This window comes from Vulpes vulpes, chromosome 13 (genome assembly GCF_048418805.1).
Source record: "Vulpes vulpes isolate BD-2025 chromosome 13, VulVul3, whole genome shotgun sequence".
Taxonomy (NCBI): Eukaryota; Metazoa; Chordata; class Mammalia; order Carnivora; family Canidae; genus Vulpes; species Vulpes vulpes.
Window position 1 is genome coordinate 72,245,704 of NC_132792.1, and position 16,888 is coordinate 72,262,591.

The 16,888-nt window shown below is 36.3% G+C and overlaps 2 protein-coding genes across 3 annotated transcripts in view; one reads left to right on the forward strand and one right to left on the reverse strand.

Moving 5' to 3' along the window:
* XKR4 (XK related 4) overlaps nucleotides 1-16,888 on the reverse strand; it is a 436,026-nt gene that overhangs the window by 57,935 nt on the left and 361,203 nt on the right. The gene's annotated exons all lie outside the window — the stretch shown is intronic.
* LOC140595197 (L-lactate dehydrogenase B chain-like) lies at nucleotides 802-8,106 on the forward strand. Its single transcript, XM_072734718.1, has one exon. It carries the CDS (start codon nucleotides 3,341-3,343, stop codon nucleotides 4,343-4,345), a length of 1,005 nt encoding a protein of 334 aa, XP_072590819.1. The 5' UTR covers nucleotides 802-3,340; the 3' UTR covers nucleotides 4,346-8,106.

Sequence of the window (16,888 nt, forward strand, 5' to 3'; positions counted from 1 at the left end):
CTCTCTCACAACTACCTTCAATTTCTTTCCTTCCAGATGTTTTTTTCTTCTGCCAACACACTTGCCAGGTCTCTCCTATTTGTGTTTTTAAAAACACTTTTAATAATAATAAAAAAAAAAAACCCCAAAAACCTCTTCACTTGATTTTTCTGCCTTGCCAATATGCTATTTCCATTCTCTTTGCAGCCACATTTCTAGAATTGCTTATTCAATTCCAGTATGTGTAATTTCTCTCAATATTTTATCTCCCACCCCCACCCTGCAATGATCAACACTTATACTACTTCCTAGAGTTTTTTCCCACATTGTCCATTCCCCTAAGTACATTGATTTCGATTTTCTAGATTTTCTACCTCTCAGATGCCAATTAGTCTGTTTCATTTTCTGGTTGCTCAAGTGATGTGCTCCAAATGCACCTACACTACTTCTCTAAGAGTCTCACCCCACCCTTACTTGATGCCGGGCTTTCCTCTGATTGGGAATTTCTGACTTGCTCTGAAAGTCTGCCCCTTGTTCAGAAATTCAGTTAATGTATTTTTAAAAATTTCCCAAGAGACTTCACCTTTGTCCCATTTTTTAAGTGTGTTGTTTTGCTTCTAGGTGTTTGAATTTGGCCTCCACTGACCATGCACGAGTGAGCAGGTCAGCTTGGCTTTTAAATCCTCCTCCGTGGGTTCAATGTCACAATTTCACTTCTCATTGTTGCTTGTAACAGAAACCCTAACTCCAGGCTAGCTTAATATGTCATACCACTCTCAATATTACATTGAATTTAGAATTCTTTGATGATCAGGATTTTTTTGTTCTTTTTTTTTTTTTTCAGCTTCCTAAACATTGGTTACAAAGTCATTTTAAGGCTATTCTATTGCTTAGTTTAGGAAATAATTGTAGGTTGAAATTATAGAAATATAATAAAGCGTGATTATTCGAGTGAAAAAGAGATACCCTAAAGAGTCACCAGACTAGTGTTCAGAGTTTGGGTTTCTGACCATATATCCAATTTTTCTCCCAAGCAATACAAAATACCATGCCTTGAGGATGTCTGATGAATGTCTACTGCCATCTGAAGAAACGACTCTAGTCAATTCCTACTTACATTCATTTGCTCAGAGAATTTGAGTAAATTCCTCATGTTCTTTGAGTTTCTTTTGAACAGGGCTAATAATGATTCATTTGCAAAATGCCTGGGGTAAGAAGATCTCATATCTGCAAATGTTTTTTAAAATTTATAATTAATAACAGCATCCACAAGGTTTCACAGAATATTATTGCAGTATTTAATCTGAGGGAACAAATACATTTAATTGAGGCCTGTTAAATAATAAAGAATACACAATTATTTTTTCAGAAACCCAAAATGCATTCAATGAAAATTACTAGGTAGCAAGTTTAACACAAATAATTCCATTTGTTGTAACCCTTTGAATTTATATTACACTCCTTTCTAAGTTCAAAGAATTTAATTAAATAATTTTTTACAAATCCCAACATATAATCATCCAGTCAAATCTACTGGTTAGTAAATGTATCACAGGATAGTTCTTTTCTATGTAGGTTTGTACATGTGTTTACAATTTCTAACATGAAATTTTATCAGTTAAATTGCTATCAGTTTCTTGCTCTTAGTGGCACTTTGACACTTTGGATCATTCTAGAGTTCCTGCCCTTCCTATGTACAGCTCATTAATGGTGGTTGGGAACACGTTGAGCCCTGTTACTAACACCCCCTACGTCCACACATGGGCTGGTCTTAGAGGCTCACCTTTGCTCTGCAGCCCTTGAACTCACTCTATCCTGGGCGACTAGTGAAAATGCAGTTTCCCAGGCTCATAGACGCATAATCAGGATATCCAAAACTGCTGCTGGAATCTGCTTTTTTTTTTTTTTATCACTCTGAGTCAAAACAGAGCTCATTAAAATGTATGCATCATTGATGTGAAATAAGGCAATCTATATTTTCTGGCATGGAATTTCTCTGCACATACAATAATTTGGCTCACCTGCCTACATCCCAGGAGCATGAGATACAGCATGGCTAGTTTTCTATTTAATATTGCTTTCTGCTTCTAGGTGCCATTTTATATTACTTTTGTATCAGCTAGTGGGAACAAAGGCCACTACATTAATCTTTCTCTATCAGTGCTCATCCTCCATACCTCCTGTTTTGGTATCTGTGTACTGTTCAGTATTACTGATTGTGTACTATATTATTTCACATGTATTTATTGTTCTTAGATTATTGTCTTTAGTTGCATAATTTGTGTGTATGTTTAGTCTCCTCACCCAGATTTTAAACTGCTTGAAGGTGGAGAAGAGAATGGTTTCTTTCCTTAATATTCTGGACCAGTGCCTTGCTCAGAGCTCTGAGGCCAGCAGGTGTTCATTAAATGCATTTTAACAGACTGGTTTTCTGCATACACGTCTTCAGTTTGAGAAGAACAAGTATGGCCTGGGAGCTCTATGGTAATGCAGTGACTGGATATCTATTATAGATTACCTAATGAGATATACGAATACAGCATTAGATACATGGCTCATTTGGCACCTTGTGAGAAGGAAGGAGCCATTTTGGTGTAGCCTTATTAGCTTACAGGAGGGATTTGTGATTAATTAAAAATGTTAGTGATCATTAGTACCTGAGAGTCAGGGGAGATGGTTATTCAACATCTGCTCTAATTATAACTTAAATGTGAAAAAAATTGCCTTTATTCTAGTCACTTCAATGTATAGTTATTCCAGAAACATCTTAGAATAATAGATGACATTTCACTTAAGCCAGTTAGCGTTTCCTAAAAACCCAAGAATGCTTTAATTATTCTAAAAAAAAAAAAACTTTTCTTATCAAATGGGAGAGTGTGTGTGTATGTGTGTATAGTACGTATACAAGTGTGTGGATACTTAGCAAGTCTACCTGATTTTTAGCTCTAATGAGGAGAGAGCATGTTCCACTAATATGTACTAATTAGTGCATAGCATTTAGCCACAACTATGAAAATTGAAACCGATGTAAGGTTCTGTATCTTTGTGGTAACTCTCCATATCAGTAATCAGCAAATTAATATGTGTGCTTGTGTTGAAAAGTCAGTTTTTAACTTAATGATTTAAATGAAGTTTTACTGAAGGAAATCATTAGAAGTCACCGTATGAATGTTTCACTACTTTTGTTTCTAGAAATGCTCTCTTTGTGTGGATGTGGATCTGAAGTTTCTTTCAGAACTCAGGCAAGGAGGTGTTTTAGTTCCTCTGAGAAACTGGCACACTTAACTCCTTTAAGAAAATTGGCACGCAGCTAACCTGGTCTCCTTTGTGCGACCCTTACGGCTGCTGGTCCTGGGGCACAATGGCAACTCTTAAGGAAAAACTGATTGCGCCAGTTGCAGAAGAAGAGGCTGCGATCCCAAACAATAAGATCACTGTAGTGGGTGTTGGACAAGTTGGTATGGCATGTGCCATCAGCATTCTGGGAAAGTCTCTGGCTGATGAACTTGCCCTTGTGGATGTTTTAGAAGATAAACTCAAAGGAGAAATGATGGATCTACAGCATGGGAGCTTATTTCTACAGACACCTAAAATTGTGGCAGATAATGATTACTCTGTGACTGCCAATTCTAAGATTATGGTGGTGACTGCAGGAGTCCGCCAGCAGGAGGGAGAGAGCCACCTCAATCTGGTGCAAAGGAATGTTAATGTCTTCAAATTCATTATTCCTCAGATAGTCAAGTACAGTCCTGATTGTATCATAATTGTTGTTTCCAACCCAGTGGATATTCTTACATATGTTACCTGGAAACTAAGTGGACTGCCCAAGCACCGTGTGATTGGAAGTGGGTGTAATCTGGATTCTGCTAGATTTCGCTATCTTATGGCTGAAAAACTTGGCATTCACCCCAGCAGCTGCCATGGATGGATTTTGGGAGAACATGGTGACTCAAGTGTGGCTGTGTGGAGTGGAGTGAATGTGGCAGGTGTTTCTCTTCAGGAACTGAATCCACAAATGGGAGCATACAACGGCAGTGAAAATTGGAAGGAAGTGCATAAGATGGTGGTTGAAAGTGCCTATGAAGTCATCAAGCTAAAAGGATATACCAGCTGGGCTTTTGGATTAAGTGTGGCTGATCTCATTGAATCCATGTTGAAAAATCTCTCCAGGATTCATCCAGTGTCAACAATGGTGAAGGGCATGTACGGTATTAAGAACGAAGTCTTCCTGAGTCTTCCGTGTATCCTGAATGCTCAGGGCTTAACCAGTATGATCAATCAGAAGCTGAAGGATAATGAGGTTGCCCAGCTCAAGAAAAGTGCAGCTACCTTGTGGGACATCCAGAAAGACCTAAAAGATCTGTGATTTCTGGCTTCTAGGCTGTAGAAATTTAAAACCATGATGTGATTAACTGTGAGTCTTTAGTTTTTCATCCATATACATGGATCACAGTTTGCTTTTATCTTTCTAAATATGTGAATCTGGGCTCACAGAATCAAAGCCCATGCTTGGTTTAATGCTTGCAATATGAGCCTTGAACAAATAAAATTAACTATTGTAGTGTGCTTCTAAAAAAAAAAAAAAGAAAGAAAGAAAGAAAGAAAGAAAGAAAAAGAAAATAGGAATTGGATAATTGACAGCGTCTGCCTTCTTGTTTGGTTGCCAAAAATCTTAGACTAAATTTAAAGCTCAGCTATGCCGATTACGTAGAGATTTAACAACTAAGTATCTATGTTCTTTTATCATCTTGTCTTGATGTTCTACTCTTGTTTTTCCGATGCACCTACCTGGAATCCTTCATGGAAAAATGTGGAATGAATACATTCATAAAATGAAATAGGATTGTCGCTTTTGATTTATTATGAGGGAGATATTAGACAAGTCATAGAACCTCAGTTTCATCTGCAAAAATAAGCATAAAAATACTTCTACCCACTTCCCAAGATGGCTGTGAGGATTAATTCAGGCCAGGTCAGTTGCAAGGAACAGACAAATGGTATTTTTGTACAGAAGGTCCTAGCTTTAAAGTTTAAGCTATATTTACTCTGAGGATTTAGGATTCTATGTTTTTAGAATATGTGGGGCAGACCATGCAAGACTAGAAAGGATAAGAAGAATCCTAGAAAAGGATTCATCCTAGGTTTAGGTGATTAAGGTGAACTCAGTCATGGTCTAGGATCAAAAGATCACTATCAACAGGTGGAAGATTTTATTTTTAGCATTCTGGTCCTTTTATGCCATATTTATGCCAGAGTCTTGGGAGAGAAAGCATAAAAATTAGAAGAGTTGTTTCACTAAAGTCTCTGTAAGGTATTGAGAATGTAAAGTGACTCTTTTGTAACTAAGAAACAGTACAAAGCAGAAATCTGTCCTTGCTGCCTCCACTTCTTCACTTCCTATTCTGTCTTGAACCCCTTTGATCTTCTTAGTTGATTGGCCAAATCAAATTGTCGACAGTTGCTCTACCAAAATGACTGTGAAATGCTCCGTTATGAATGCCTAGGAGCAAAGTCCTTCGGTCTCGCTGGAATATGAGTGTTCATCACGTTACCTTGGCGGACCTCCTCTCTTAATGGGCAAGACAGGATCCTATTACCTCTCTGACCACTGCTCCTCCCCTCTGGCTAGTTCCTCTGCTGCAGCCCAGTCTCCAGGATCAGAGAGTTGGATGTCAGCCCTTCCAACTACCCTCTTTTCCCTGTACACACTTCAAATTACATGCTATCTTGTTTGATGAGTTGTATGAACTAGTAACAGAACAACAATGTAAGTTAATTAGTTGCTTTTAAGACTAGAACATATTTATACCATCTGGTCACATTTGCATTTGAGATGCCTCCCTGAATAAGAGAAAAAGGAACCAGGGTATGGAGAATTGCTTCTAAATCTAGGCACACCCCTTAGTATTTGTAGACACCCATAGAAATATCATTTGTGTAGAGAAAAGAATTGGGAGCTATCCATCCAATGGATTCCTGGCTAATCAACCTCCTGACTTCTGACAACTCTAAATCTGTATTTCTATTCCAGAATTTTCTCCTGATATCTAGACTGACACTTTTTTTTAAAGATTTTATTTATTTATTCATAGAGACACAGAGAGAGAATGAGAGGCAGAGACACAGGCAGAGGGAGAAGCAGGCTCCATGCAGAGAGCCTGGCGTGGGACTCGATCCCCAGTCTCCAAGATCAAGCCCCGGGCTGCAAGCGGCGCTCAACCGCTGCGCCAACGGGGCTGCCCTACACTGACACTTCTAATAGGATCACAATACTTGAGTGTTTCTCAGGAACTCAAACTTGTTGTCTTGCTCTTGAATATGTTTATCCTTCTATACTCACTAACCCACCTGGAGTTATCCCAGATTCATTCTTCCTCTACGTACTCTACATTTGGCCAAAGTTGCTTGTATTTCTGCACCATGTTTTACAAACCTGTCCTTTCCTCTAAATCAGTGGTATGCACACTTCAGTGATCATGGGTGATTTGATGCTGCTGGTTGAGTGGGTAGGAAGGGGCAAATCACACTCTGGAAATCAATGGCTTAAGTCTCTACTATGACAGCCTTATTTTTTCCTCTAATACTCTCTCACTTGTCTCTCTATGCTCCTTTCCCCATCCCATAAGACTCCAGTGCATCCTTTACGCCAGTGCTGTCCAAGAGAACTTTCTGCGATAATAGAAATGTTAATTCTGTGCTGTCCAATATAGTAGCCTTTAGTCACACGAGGCTACTGGGCACTTGTTTTGTGGCTACTGCAACTGATGGACTGGCCTTTTACGTTAAATTATTATTTGATTTTCAATGTGGTTAGTGGTTACTATATTGAATGGTGCAACTCTATTCCAAGGCAAGAATCCATTCATATTTCTTCTTCATTTAAAATATTCTAAGGGTTTCATATGGTCCATAGACTAAAGATAAATTACAATGTAATTCATGTTCAACCTGAAATCAGATGGACCTGATCAAATATTGGCTCTAATACTTAATAGCTATATTGCTTTAGGCATGTGAATTCATCTTTGATTATCAGTTTCTTTGCCTGTCAATGTAAAATATTCCAGTGATCATAGCAAGTGATCAATGACTAGAACCCATTAATTATAATAAGAAGTTGATAACCTACAATAATAATGGTAGTAACAGTGGAATTCTCATTCCAAACTCTGTTGCAAGGCACACTAGTCCCTTCACAGTTTGGAGCTTGCCTAGCTTTCCAATTTTAATTTTGATATGCTGTGTCTTGTACCTTAGCTTCTAGGACTCTCTAAATTGTGTGTGTTTTCCTCAAATGCTTTTACCTAATTCCTCCTTTTGTGCCTTCAGTTGTGTGGTAACTTGCTGGTCTATTTGGCAATCACATCTTTTTATTTTGAACCCAAGGGGTTACCTTATCTATGAATTCCTTGTGCTTTCCCCTGTCATAACAAGTAGAGCTGACTACCTCCTTCTTTTAGTGGTAACAATGTACAATTTCTATCACAGCACCTATCACCTTTTATTGCATTTACTTGTCCACATGCATCTCCTCTTCCTAGACTGTGTTCCCAGAAAGCAGGGCCATTTATCACTTATGTGTTCCTAGGACCAGCACATGACACACTGCAGGCACTAAATACCTCTTTGTTGAGAAAATGAGGGGCTAGGTCCTATGGAAAGAAAGTTTTTGATAGTTCCTTGAACTTTAGAAAACTTTTAAATTTTGGTCCAAGATTTGTTCCTGAGTAGCTATGTGGTTTCAATAATCTTTTGCCTCCTCTGACCTTTACCAGCTGGGAGTGGGGTGGGTGGGTTATGGTTGAAGAGTACTCTCAAGAGTTCACCTACCTCTAACACACTCAACCGCTAATGTCTGCTTTTATTTTAAACTTGTATTGTAGTTCACTGATTTGTAACATATTTTTTTTGGCCCCAAGGAAAAGAAATAATGGAGTTTTTGAATGGAAATAAAGATTTGAATTTAGTAGTTATTATTTTTTCTTGTTTTAGCTAAAATGGGTATCCCAAACATCTGCAGAAACTTTTATTTATTTTTTATTTTATTTTATTTTTATTGGAGTTCAATTTGCCAACATATAGCATAACACCCAGTGCTCATCCCATCAAGTGCCTGTCACCCAGTCACCCTGCAGAAACCTTTAAACACTGAAAATAAGAATTCAAAATCAAACTAAAAAGGTAAGGAAATAAGCAAAATATAAGATGTGTTCAGGAAACAGCAAGTATTCTGGATGGCTAAGACACTGGACATAAGCTGGCCGGGGTGGAGGCGGAGGGTGGTTGGAGATGGGGAGATGAAGAAAAGTTTGGAAAGCAAAGCTGTGTAGATTGCAGAGAAGGCTTCATTTCCAGGCTCTGTAGTTTGTTCTTAATTCATCAGACAAAAAGGGAATGAAGGGAATGTCAACATGGCTATAGTGTTTTGTAATAATCATATCAAAAGTGATAAAGAAGATAAAGAATTTTCAACATTGAGTTCTGAAATGACATTCTAGGAGCCTGAACTAATATGTTGATAAAAATTGAAAGAAGGTTAAGGAGACAAATACTGCAGTGGACAAATATTCTGGCCTTGGGTATTGATTAAATATGGAGAGAGAGAAAGATGATAAAACATGACCCTTATTTCATGCCTTCAAGGAGCGTGGAACAAATCCCAAGAATATGGAAACTGAAAAGTTTGAGAGGGATGGCAAGGGTTTGGTTCTGGATATATTGACTTTGAAATGATAATAGGGTATTCTATAAGAATGTGTAATAGGAATCCGAAAATTAAAAGAGGAAGAACCTCAAGGCATACTTAGGACTGGGAGTTCGAAAGGGCCAAAGAAAGAATGTAAGTAGAAAACCTTGAATCAAATGTCAAGTAGAATGCAAATGTTCGATTTGAGCAGAACCTCAGAGATCTGCTAGTTTAATATTCGTATTTAAGATAAAGAAATTAATCCCTGAAATTTCAAGGAAGGCTTATGGAACTTATATCCTTCCATTATGGTTTACTCATCTATAAATAAAGGAGGGACTTGAGGCTAGTTTTTAACAGATAAATCATACAGAGATTGTGTTTCAGCCAATCAAATATTTCATCATGACTGTTTTCATGCAGCATGGAGAAGTGATCTTGCCTGAAAGACATGTTCTCTTGGTTATCCAAAATGTTTTATATTTTTAAAAACCAAGATTAGTTTTAGGCCCCAGATTGAAATGGAGATATTAAGTATAACAGAATTAGTGCTTAGAGATAGGGATAAAACTCAATACTAAAATTAAATGATTTAGAAAAAAGCTGAGTACATATCCTTGTTTGTTTTTAAATACTCCAAGCTGTAATTTGATAGCCCAAAGATAAGAAATGAAAAAAACAAAAATGGAGCTGACCTTTGATGTCCTGAACCAATAACAGACCAATGTGTAGATTTCCCTGGCCAAGAAATGATACAATCATTTTTCTGGCTGAACACTGGACACTTTAGGTTAAGAATTGATTTACATAACAATTAGAAGACCACTGGAAGTTGAATTATTAGAAACTTCATCCTGGTATATATTTCCCTAGTTATAGAGTCTCTGTCATCTGAGATGGAAACTGGAGATCCCATCTGACTCCTTTCTTAGAAATAAAATGTTCAGGAAAACATTTCAGGGTATAAAAAACAAAGAAAAGAAACTATAAAGGTTAGTAGGTCTGATTTTGATAATGTTTTTCTCATGGTGCAAGGCACTATAACCAAGTTAAAAGGAAAATATATCAAAAGAAAATGCTTGCTATATGTACCATTAATAATTAATATTCTTAATATTTAAAATGAGATTTCAAAGCAACAAGTATCAGAAAGTTTCCATATATATATATATATATATATGAATATTACTCAGCCATCAGAAAATGAAATCCTGCCATTTGTAATGATATGGATAGAGCTAGAGAGTATTATGCTAAGTGAAATAAGTCAGTCTGAAAAAGACAAATACCATATGATTTTACTCATATGCGGAATTTAAGAAACAAAACAGATGTAGAGGGGGAAAAAGAGGCAAATCATGAAAGACTCAACTATAGAGAACAAACTGACAGTTGATGGAGGGAGGTGGGGAGGGGAATGGATTAAATGAGTGATGGGAATTAAGGAGAGCACTTATGGGCACTTGGGTGGTTAGGTTGGTTAAGCATCTGCCTTCAGTCCAGGTCATGATCCTGGAGTCCTGGGATGGAGCCCAGCATTGGGTCTCTTTTCTGCCCCTCCCTCCACTCATGCTCTCTCTTGCTCTCGCTCACTCTCTCTCTTCAAACAAATAAATGAAAATCTTTAAAAAATAAAAAAAATGAGGGCACTTTTAATGAGCACTGGGTGTTATATTAAGTAATGAATCACTAAATTCTACTCCTGAAACTAATATTACACTGTGTGTTAACTAACTGGAATTTAAATAAAAATTTGGAACAAAAAAGAAAGAAAGTTACCTTAGAAGAAAACAAATAAATGGACAGATGTTTTGCAAAGGAGAAGTAAAAATTGCCAAAGACCATTATAATCTTTTTTTGAGAGAGAGAGATAGTGCAGGTGGAGTGGGGAGGGACAGAGGCAAAGGGAGAGAGAGAGAGAGAATATTAAGCAGGCCTCATGCCCAGTGCAGAGTCTGACAGGGCGCTCGATCTCACGACCCTGAGATGATGACCTGAGCCGAAATCAAGAGTTGGACACTTAACCAGCAGAGCCTCCCAGGCACCTCAGACAATTATAATCTTCACATTGATGAAAAACTTATCGTCTCATTGCCAAACCCCTATCCAGTGGTCCTAATCCAGCAATATTTGCCTGTCTTTGGCAAAGATAAAAATTATAATATCTAGCCCTAGGGAAGCTAGCTTTCATTTGGTGGGAGTATAAATGTTCTTCAGAAAATGTGGCAATTTGAACCATAATCTTAACAAATATGCAAACTTTTTGTGAAGGGCAGGCTTCTAAGAGCCTCCAATTTTATTCCTTTCCATTTTATTTATCTGTGAACTCAGTGGGACAGAACTCCTGTGATTAGATTACAATATATGACCAAAGTGAAGAGACTTTACAGATATAATGAAGGTTGCTAATCACTTGACTTTGAGTTAACCAAATGAGAGATTATCCTCAATGGGCCTGACCTATTCAGATGAGTCTTTTTAAAGAGTCCAAAGGTGAATGACAAGAAGCATCAGCAGATGCCCTTCTGTTGGGCTGAAGGAGCAAACTATCATGTTGTGAAGTTGGCCACATGGCAGAGAATGGTAGGTTATTTCAGAGCTGAGGAACAGACCTTCAACCACAAGGAACTGAAATCTGTCAACACCATTGAGCTTAGAAAGAACCATGAGCCCCAGAGAAGTTTGTGGTCTTGGTTGACACCTTGAATGCAGCCAGCTGAGGTGCCAAAAAGAAAATGCAGCAAAGCCCTGCCGGACGCCTGACCCTTAGAATCTGTGAGATAATAAATGTGCATTGTTTAAAGCTGTGAAGTTCATGGTAATTTGTTCCACAGCAATAGAAAAATAACACATACTTTGAGTAAGTCTAACTGGGAATTTATTCTGAGGTAATAATCAGGCACTCAAACATCCTTATGTTTACTATAGCATTATTTATTGGTGGAAGATTAGAAATAAGCTAAAAAAATCTAATAATAGTTGATCAATTAAACACATTCTGGTATATCATGATTATTTGGAGGAATATAAACCAAAGTGGTAATTGATTATATGAGTAGTAAGATTAGTGGGCCAAGAAATTCATCTTTGATTTTTATTTTCTTTGACAAATATCTATTGGTTTTTAAAACAGCCTTAGTAATGTATGATTTAATATCATTAATATCCATTCATTTTAAGCCCACAGTTCAATGACTTTGAGTGAATTTATACAGTTGTGCAATTGCCACCATAATCTAATTTAAGAACACTTGTTCACCCCAAAATATTCTCTTGTGCCTGTTGGCAGCAATCCTCACTCCCACTGCCAGCCTTAGGCAACCACTGATTAGCTCTCTGTTTCTATGATTTTGTCTTCTCTAGAATTTTCATATAAATGGAACTAAATACACATATAATTGTGTATGACTTCTTTTATTTACAGTATTTTTTAAAAAGATTTTATTTATTTATTCATGAGAGACACACACAGAGAGAGAGGCAGAGACACAGGCAGAGGGAGAAGCAGGCTCCGTGTAGGGAGCCTGACATGGGACTCGATCCGGGTCTCCAGGATCAGGCCCTGAGCTGACAGCTGCAGCGGTAAACGGCTGAGCCACCCGGGCTGCCCTATTTACAGTATTTTTGAAGTTCATATCTCTCAGTAGTTTTTCCGTTTGTATTGATAAATAGTATTCAAGTCTCAATATGCTATATTTTGTTTATGCATTCATTGGTTGATAATTTGCTTTTTCCTGGTGTTTGGCTATTACAAAGAATGCTGCTATGAGCATTAGTGGATAAATCTGTGTGGACATATATTTCCACTTCTCTTGAGAAAATACCTGGGAATGGAATTGCTGGGTCATATGTTAAGTATATATTCAACTTTTCACGAAACCACCAAACTGTTTTCCAAAGTGACTGAACCATTTTACATCACCACTAGGAACATATAAGGTTTCTAAGTTTCTTCACATTCATGTCAATACCTGCAATTGCTGATCTTTTTTAATGCAGCCATTCTACTGGTATGTGGTTTTAATTTGCATTTCTGTATTAAGGATGTTGAGGATCTTTCCATGTGGCAATTAGCAATTCATACACTTTTTTTGATGAAATGTGTATTCAAATCATTTGTTCATTAAAAAAATGGATCATCCTACTAAGTTGTAAGTTATTTATATATTCCAGAAACAAGTTCTTTAACAGATACATACTTTTCAAATACTTTATTTCAGCCTATGCTTCTCTTTTCATTTTCCTAAAGTTGTTTCTGAGGAGCAAAACTTTTTAAATTTTTAAATGAAATTCACTTTGCAATTTTTTCTTTTATAGATCAGATTTTTGATATCATACACATTGGATAAATTTTTGCCTAAATCAAGGTCAGAAAGATTTTCTCCTATATTTTCTTCTAGAAGTTTTATAGTTTTAACTCTTCTATTTAGGTGTATGTTCTATTTTGAATTAGTTTTTGTGTCTAATGTCAGCCAAGGATCTATATTTATTCTTTTCCCTCACGAATGTCCAATTGTTTCAGCATTGTTTGCTGAAATTATTCTCCTTTTCCCTTTGGATTGTCTTGGTCTTTTTGTCAAAATCCTGTTGACCATAGTGATGAGAGTTTATTTCTGGACTCTATATTTTGTTTCATTGATCTTTATGTCTGTCCTTACTCCAATATTATTACTCTCTCTAGATGATTAGTAAACCTTTATGGTTAGTTTTAAAATAGGTTAATGCACATTAAACAAATTTATATTTCTTTATTAAAAAATAGTCTTGCATTTCCATATAAATTTTAGGGTCAGTTTATCAATATCTCTGAAAAATGCCTGCTGGAATTTTGATAGGAATTGAGTTGAAACTATACATACAAAATCTAGGGGAGAACTGCTATAATATCAATAATGTCTTCTAATCCAATAATGTGGCATGTCTTTTTTCATTTAGATCTTCATTAACTTTCTCTGAACAATGTTTTGTAGTTTTTAGTCTACATATATTGCTCTTATTTTGTTAAATTTAATCATAAATATTTTATTTTTCAATCTATAAATGGAATTATTTTCTTAGTATCATTTTGATATTGTTGCTACTAGTATCTAGAAATACAATTGATTTTTTTAAAAATCAACTTTATATTTTAGAGCAGTTTTAGTTTTACAGGAAGATCTGAGTGAAAGGTACGGAGATTTCCCATTCAATTGACTTTTGTATATGTATCTTGTCTCCTGTGATCTTGCTAAATTCACTTACCAGTTTAAATAGATTTTCTTGGTAGACTTTTAAAGGACTTTCTATGTAAGGATCATGTCATCTGTGAATGAATAATTTTAATTTTTGTTTCCAATCTGTATACCTTTATTTTGCTTGCCTGACTGTACTGGCTAGTACAATGTTGAATAGAAGTGGACATCCTAGAGTAGACATCTTTGTCTTGTTCCTTATCTTAGGTGAAAAGTATTCAAATTTTCACTATTAAGTATGATGTCAGCTATGCACTTATTAGATTGAGAAAGTTCCTTCTATTCCTAGTTCCTTAATAGTTTTTATTGTGAATGGTTGCTGGATTTTTAAAAACTAACTTCTTATCTTGGGGAAGGTTAAGACTCATAGTAAGTTCCAAAAACAATACACAGAATTCTTGTTCATCCTACATCAAATTTCCTTCAGTTGTAATATTTTATAGAATCATAGTACATTGTCAAAACCAGAAAATCAAAGAGGGTACCATATTATTAAGGTATGCACAGAAGCTTTATTTGGATTGAGTATTGGCAATTAACAAAGACTTTTTCTGCGTACATTGAAATGTTCATGTGGCCAGTCTTCCTTTCCTAAAACAATCCTCACTTAATCATTGTCTCTAATTTTGCTAATATTTTGTGAAGGGGTTTGTGTCTATGTTCATGTCACATATTCTATAGTTTTCTTGTGATATTTGGGTCTGGTTTTAATATTAGAAAATACTGAATTGGTAGAATTCAGTTCCAAATGTTATAATTTTTTGAGTTTTTGTGTAGCATTGGCATTATTTCTTTCTGAAACATCCCCAGAGAATCTATTAGGACCTGTTCTTTTATTTGTGGGAAGACTTTGAAATACTAACTCAATTTCCTTCTTTGAGGTAGTAGGAAGAACTTTTTAGAAAATGCTCGAAAGATTTCTATTTCATGATATACATGTCCTGCCCTTGAGTGAGGGGGTGTTTTGAATCTGATGGGATGTTATTCCTGTGGCTTGGTTATGTTATAACAAGAAGCAAGGGCAAAGGGATTTTGGAGACATAATTAAGGTCTCTAATCAGTTGATTCATGGTTTTAAAAGGGTAACCATGAAATAATCAGGTGAAAGTCCTTAAAAGAGGAAGTAGGAAAGACATTCTGTTGCTGGCTTTAAAGAATTAAGTAAGTCACCAAGTTGTGAGAGATTGTGGGTGAGGACCACATGGTGGGGGATTTCACACTGCCTCTAGGACTTAAGGGCAACTTTCAGCTGACTGCCAGCAAGAGATGAGCCAACAGTCATACTATAGCAAGGAAATGAATTCTGCCAACAACTTTAATGAGTTTGGATGCCATCTTTCCCCAGTCAAACCTCCAGATGAAAATGAGCCCCACTGTCATGTTGATTGCAGCTTTGTGAAATTCTGAGCAGGGAACTCCGCTGTTTCCAGACTCTTGACTCACAGAGCTCAGAAAATAAATGGATATCACTTTAAGATGCCAATTTTGTAGTAATCTGTTACAAAGCAATAGAAAACTAATGTACTTTTTATAAGTGTGTACCTCAAAAGTGTCTTTTGTAGACAGATTATAGTTGAATCTTGCTCTTTTATCCAGTTTAATAATTTCTTGACTATGAATAAAGCATCTAGTTCATTAATATTTAATGTATTTCTTGATGAGACTGGCTTTATATCTACCATTTTGGTATGTTTCTATGTCTTATATAATTTTCATCCCTCTCTTCCTTCTATAACTGCCTTTTTTGTGTTAAATACTTTTTAGTGTATCATATTAATTCCTTTATTAACTTTTTGAATATTTTTTGAGGTTTTTTTTTTCTCACTAGTTACCCTAAGGAATGAATATGCATGTTTAACTATGGTTTACCTGAGTTAATGCTGACTTAACTCCATTAAGATATGTTAACTTTGTTAGCAACATATAACTCCATTTATCTCTTCCTTTCTGCTATTTACAAATGCCCACATATTTCATTTACATTTACACACATATATATTTCATTCATATATACTCAACAATGAATTTTTACAATTATTATTAAAGTTTATTTTAGGGGCACCTGAATGACTCAGACAGTTAAGCATTTGTCTTTGGCTCAGGTCATGATCCTGGGGTCTTAGGATCCAGCTTCAGGTTGGGCAACCTGCTCAGTGAGGAGTCTGCTTCTTCCTCTCCCTCTGTCACTCCTCCCAGCCCATGCTCTCTCTGCATCTCAAATAAATAAATACAATCTTTAAAAAAATAAAATTTATTTAATTTACCTACATGTCTGCCATTTCTAGTGTTCTTCATTTCTCCCTATGGATTTTAGTTTCTGTTGAAACTAAACATTTTATTAGGCCTGAAGGACTCTTTTAGTACTCCTTGTAGGTTAGGTCTGCTAGTAATGGATTCTCTCAGTTTCAGTTTACCTGGGAACTTGCTTATTTTGCCTTCATTTTTTGAGAAATAGTTTTTCTGGGTATAGAATTCTTGGTTGGTGAGTTTTTATTTCTGTTTTTGTTTTGTTTTGTTTTTAATCAGCACTTGACTATGTCATTTTACTGCCTTCTTGCTTCCATTGGTTCTAGTGATAAGTCAGTCATTAATCATATTGCTTCACTCTGTATAGTATATCATTTTTCTCTTGCTGCTTTTAAGAGTTTCTCTTTGGGGATCCTGGGTGGCTCAGTCAGTTAAACCTCTGACTCTGATTTTGGCTCAGGTCATGATCTCAGGCTAGTAAGGCTGAGTCCCACATTGGGCTCTGTGCTCAGCACAGAGTCTGCTTGGGATCTCTCTCTCCCTTTGCCCCTTCCCCCACTTGTGCACATTCTCTCTTTCTAAATAAATTAATAAAACCTTTTTTAAAAAGATTTTCTCTTTGTGTCTCAGAGGCTTGAGTATGGTGTGTCTAGGTGTGAATTATACTGTTGATCTTACTTGGGAGATAAGGAGCTTCTAAGATTTACAGATTATTTTTCAACAAATGTGGGAAGATTTTAGTGAC

Coding starts and splice junctions, on each gene's coding strand:
- LOC140595197 (XM_072734718.1), top strand. CDS start 3,341: ATGGCAACTCTTAAGGAAAAACTGATTGCGCCAGTTGCAGAAGAAGAG.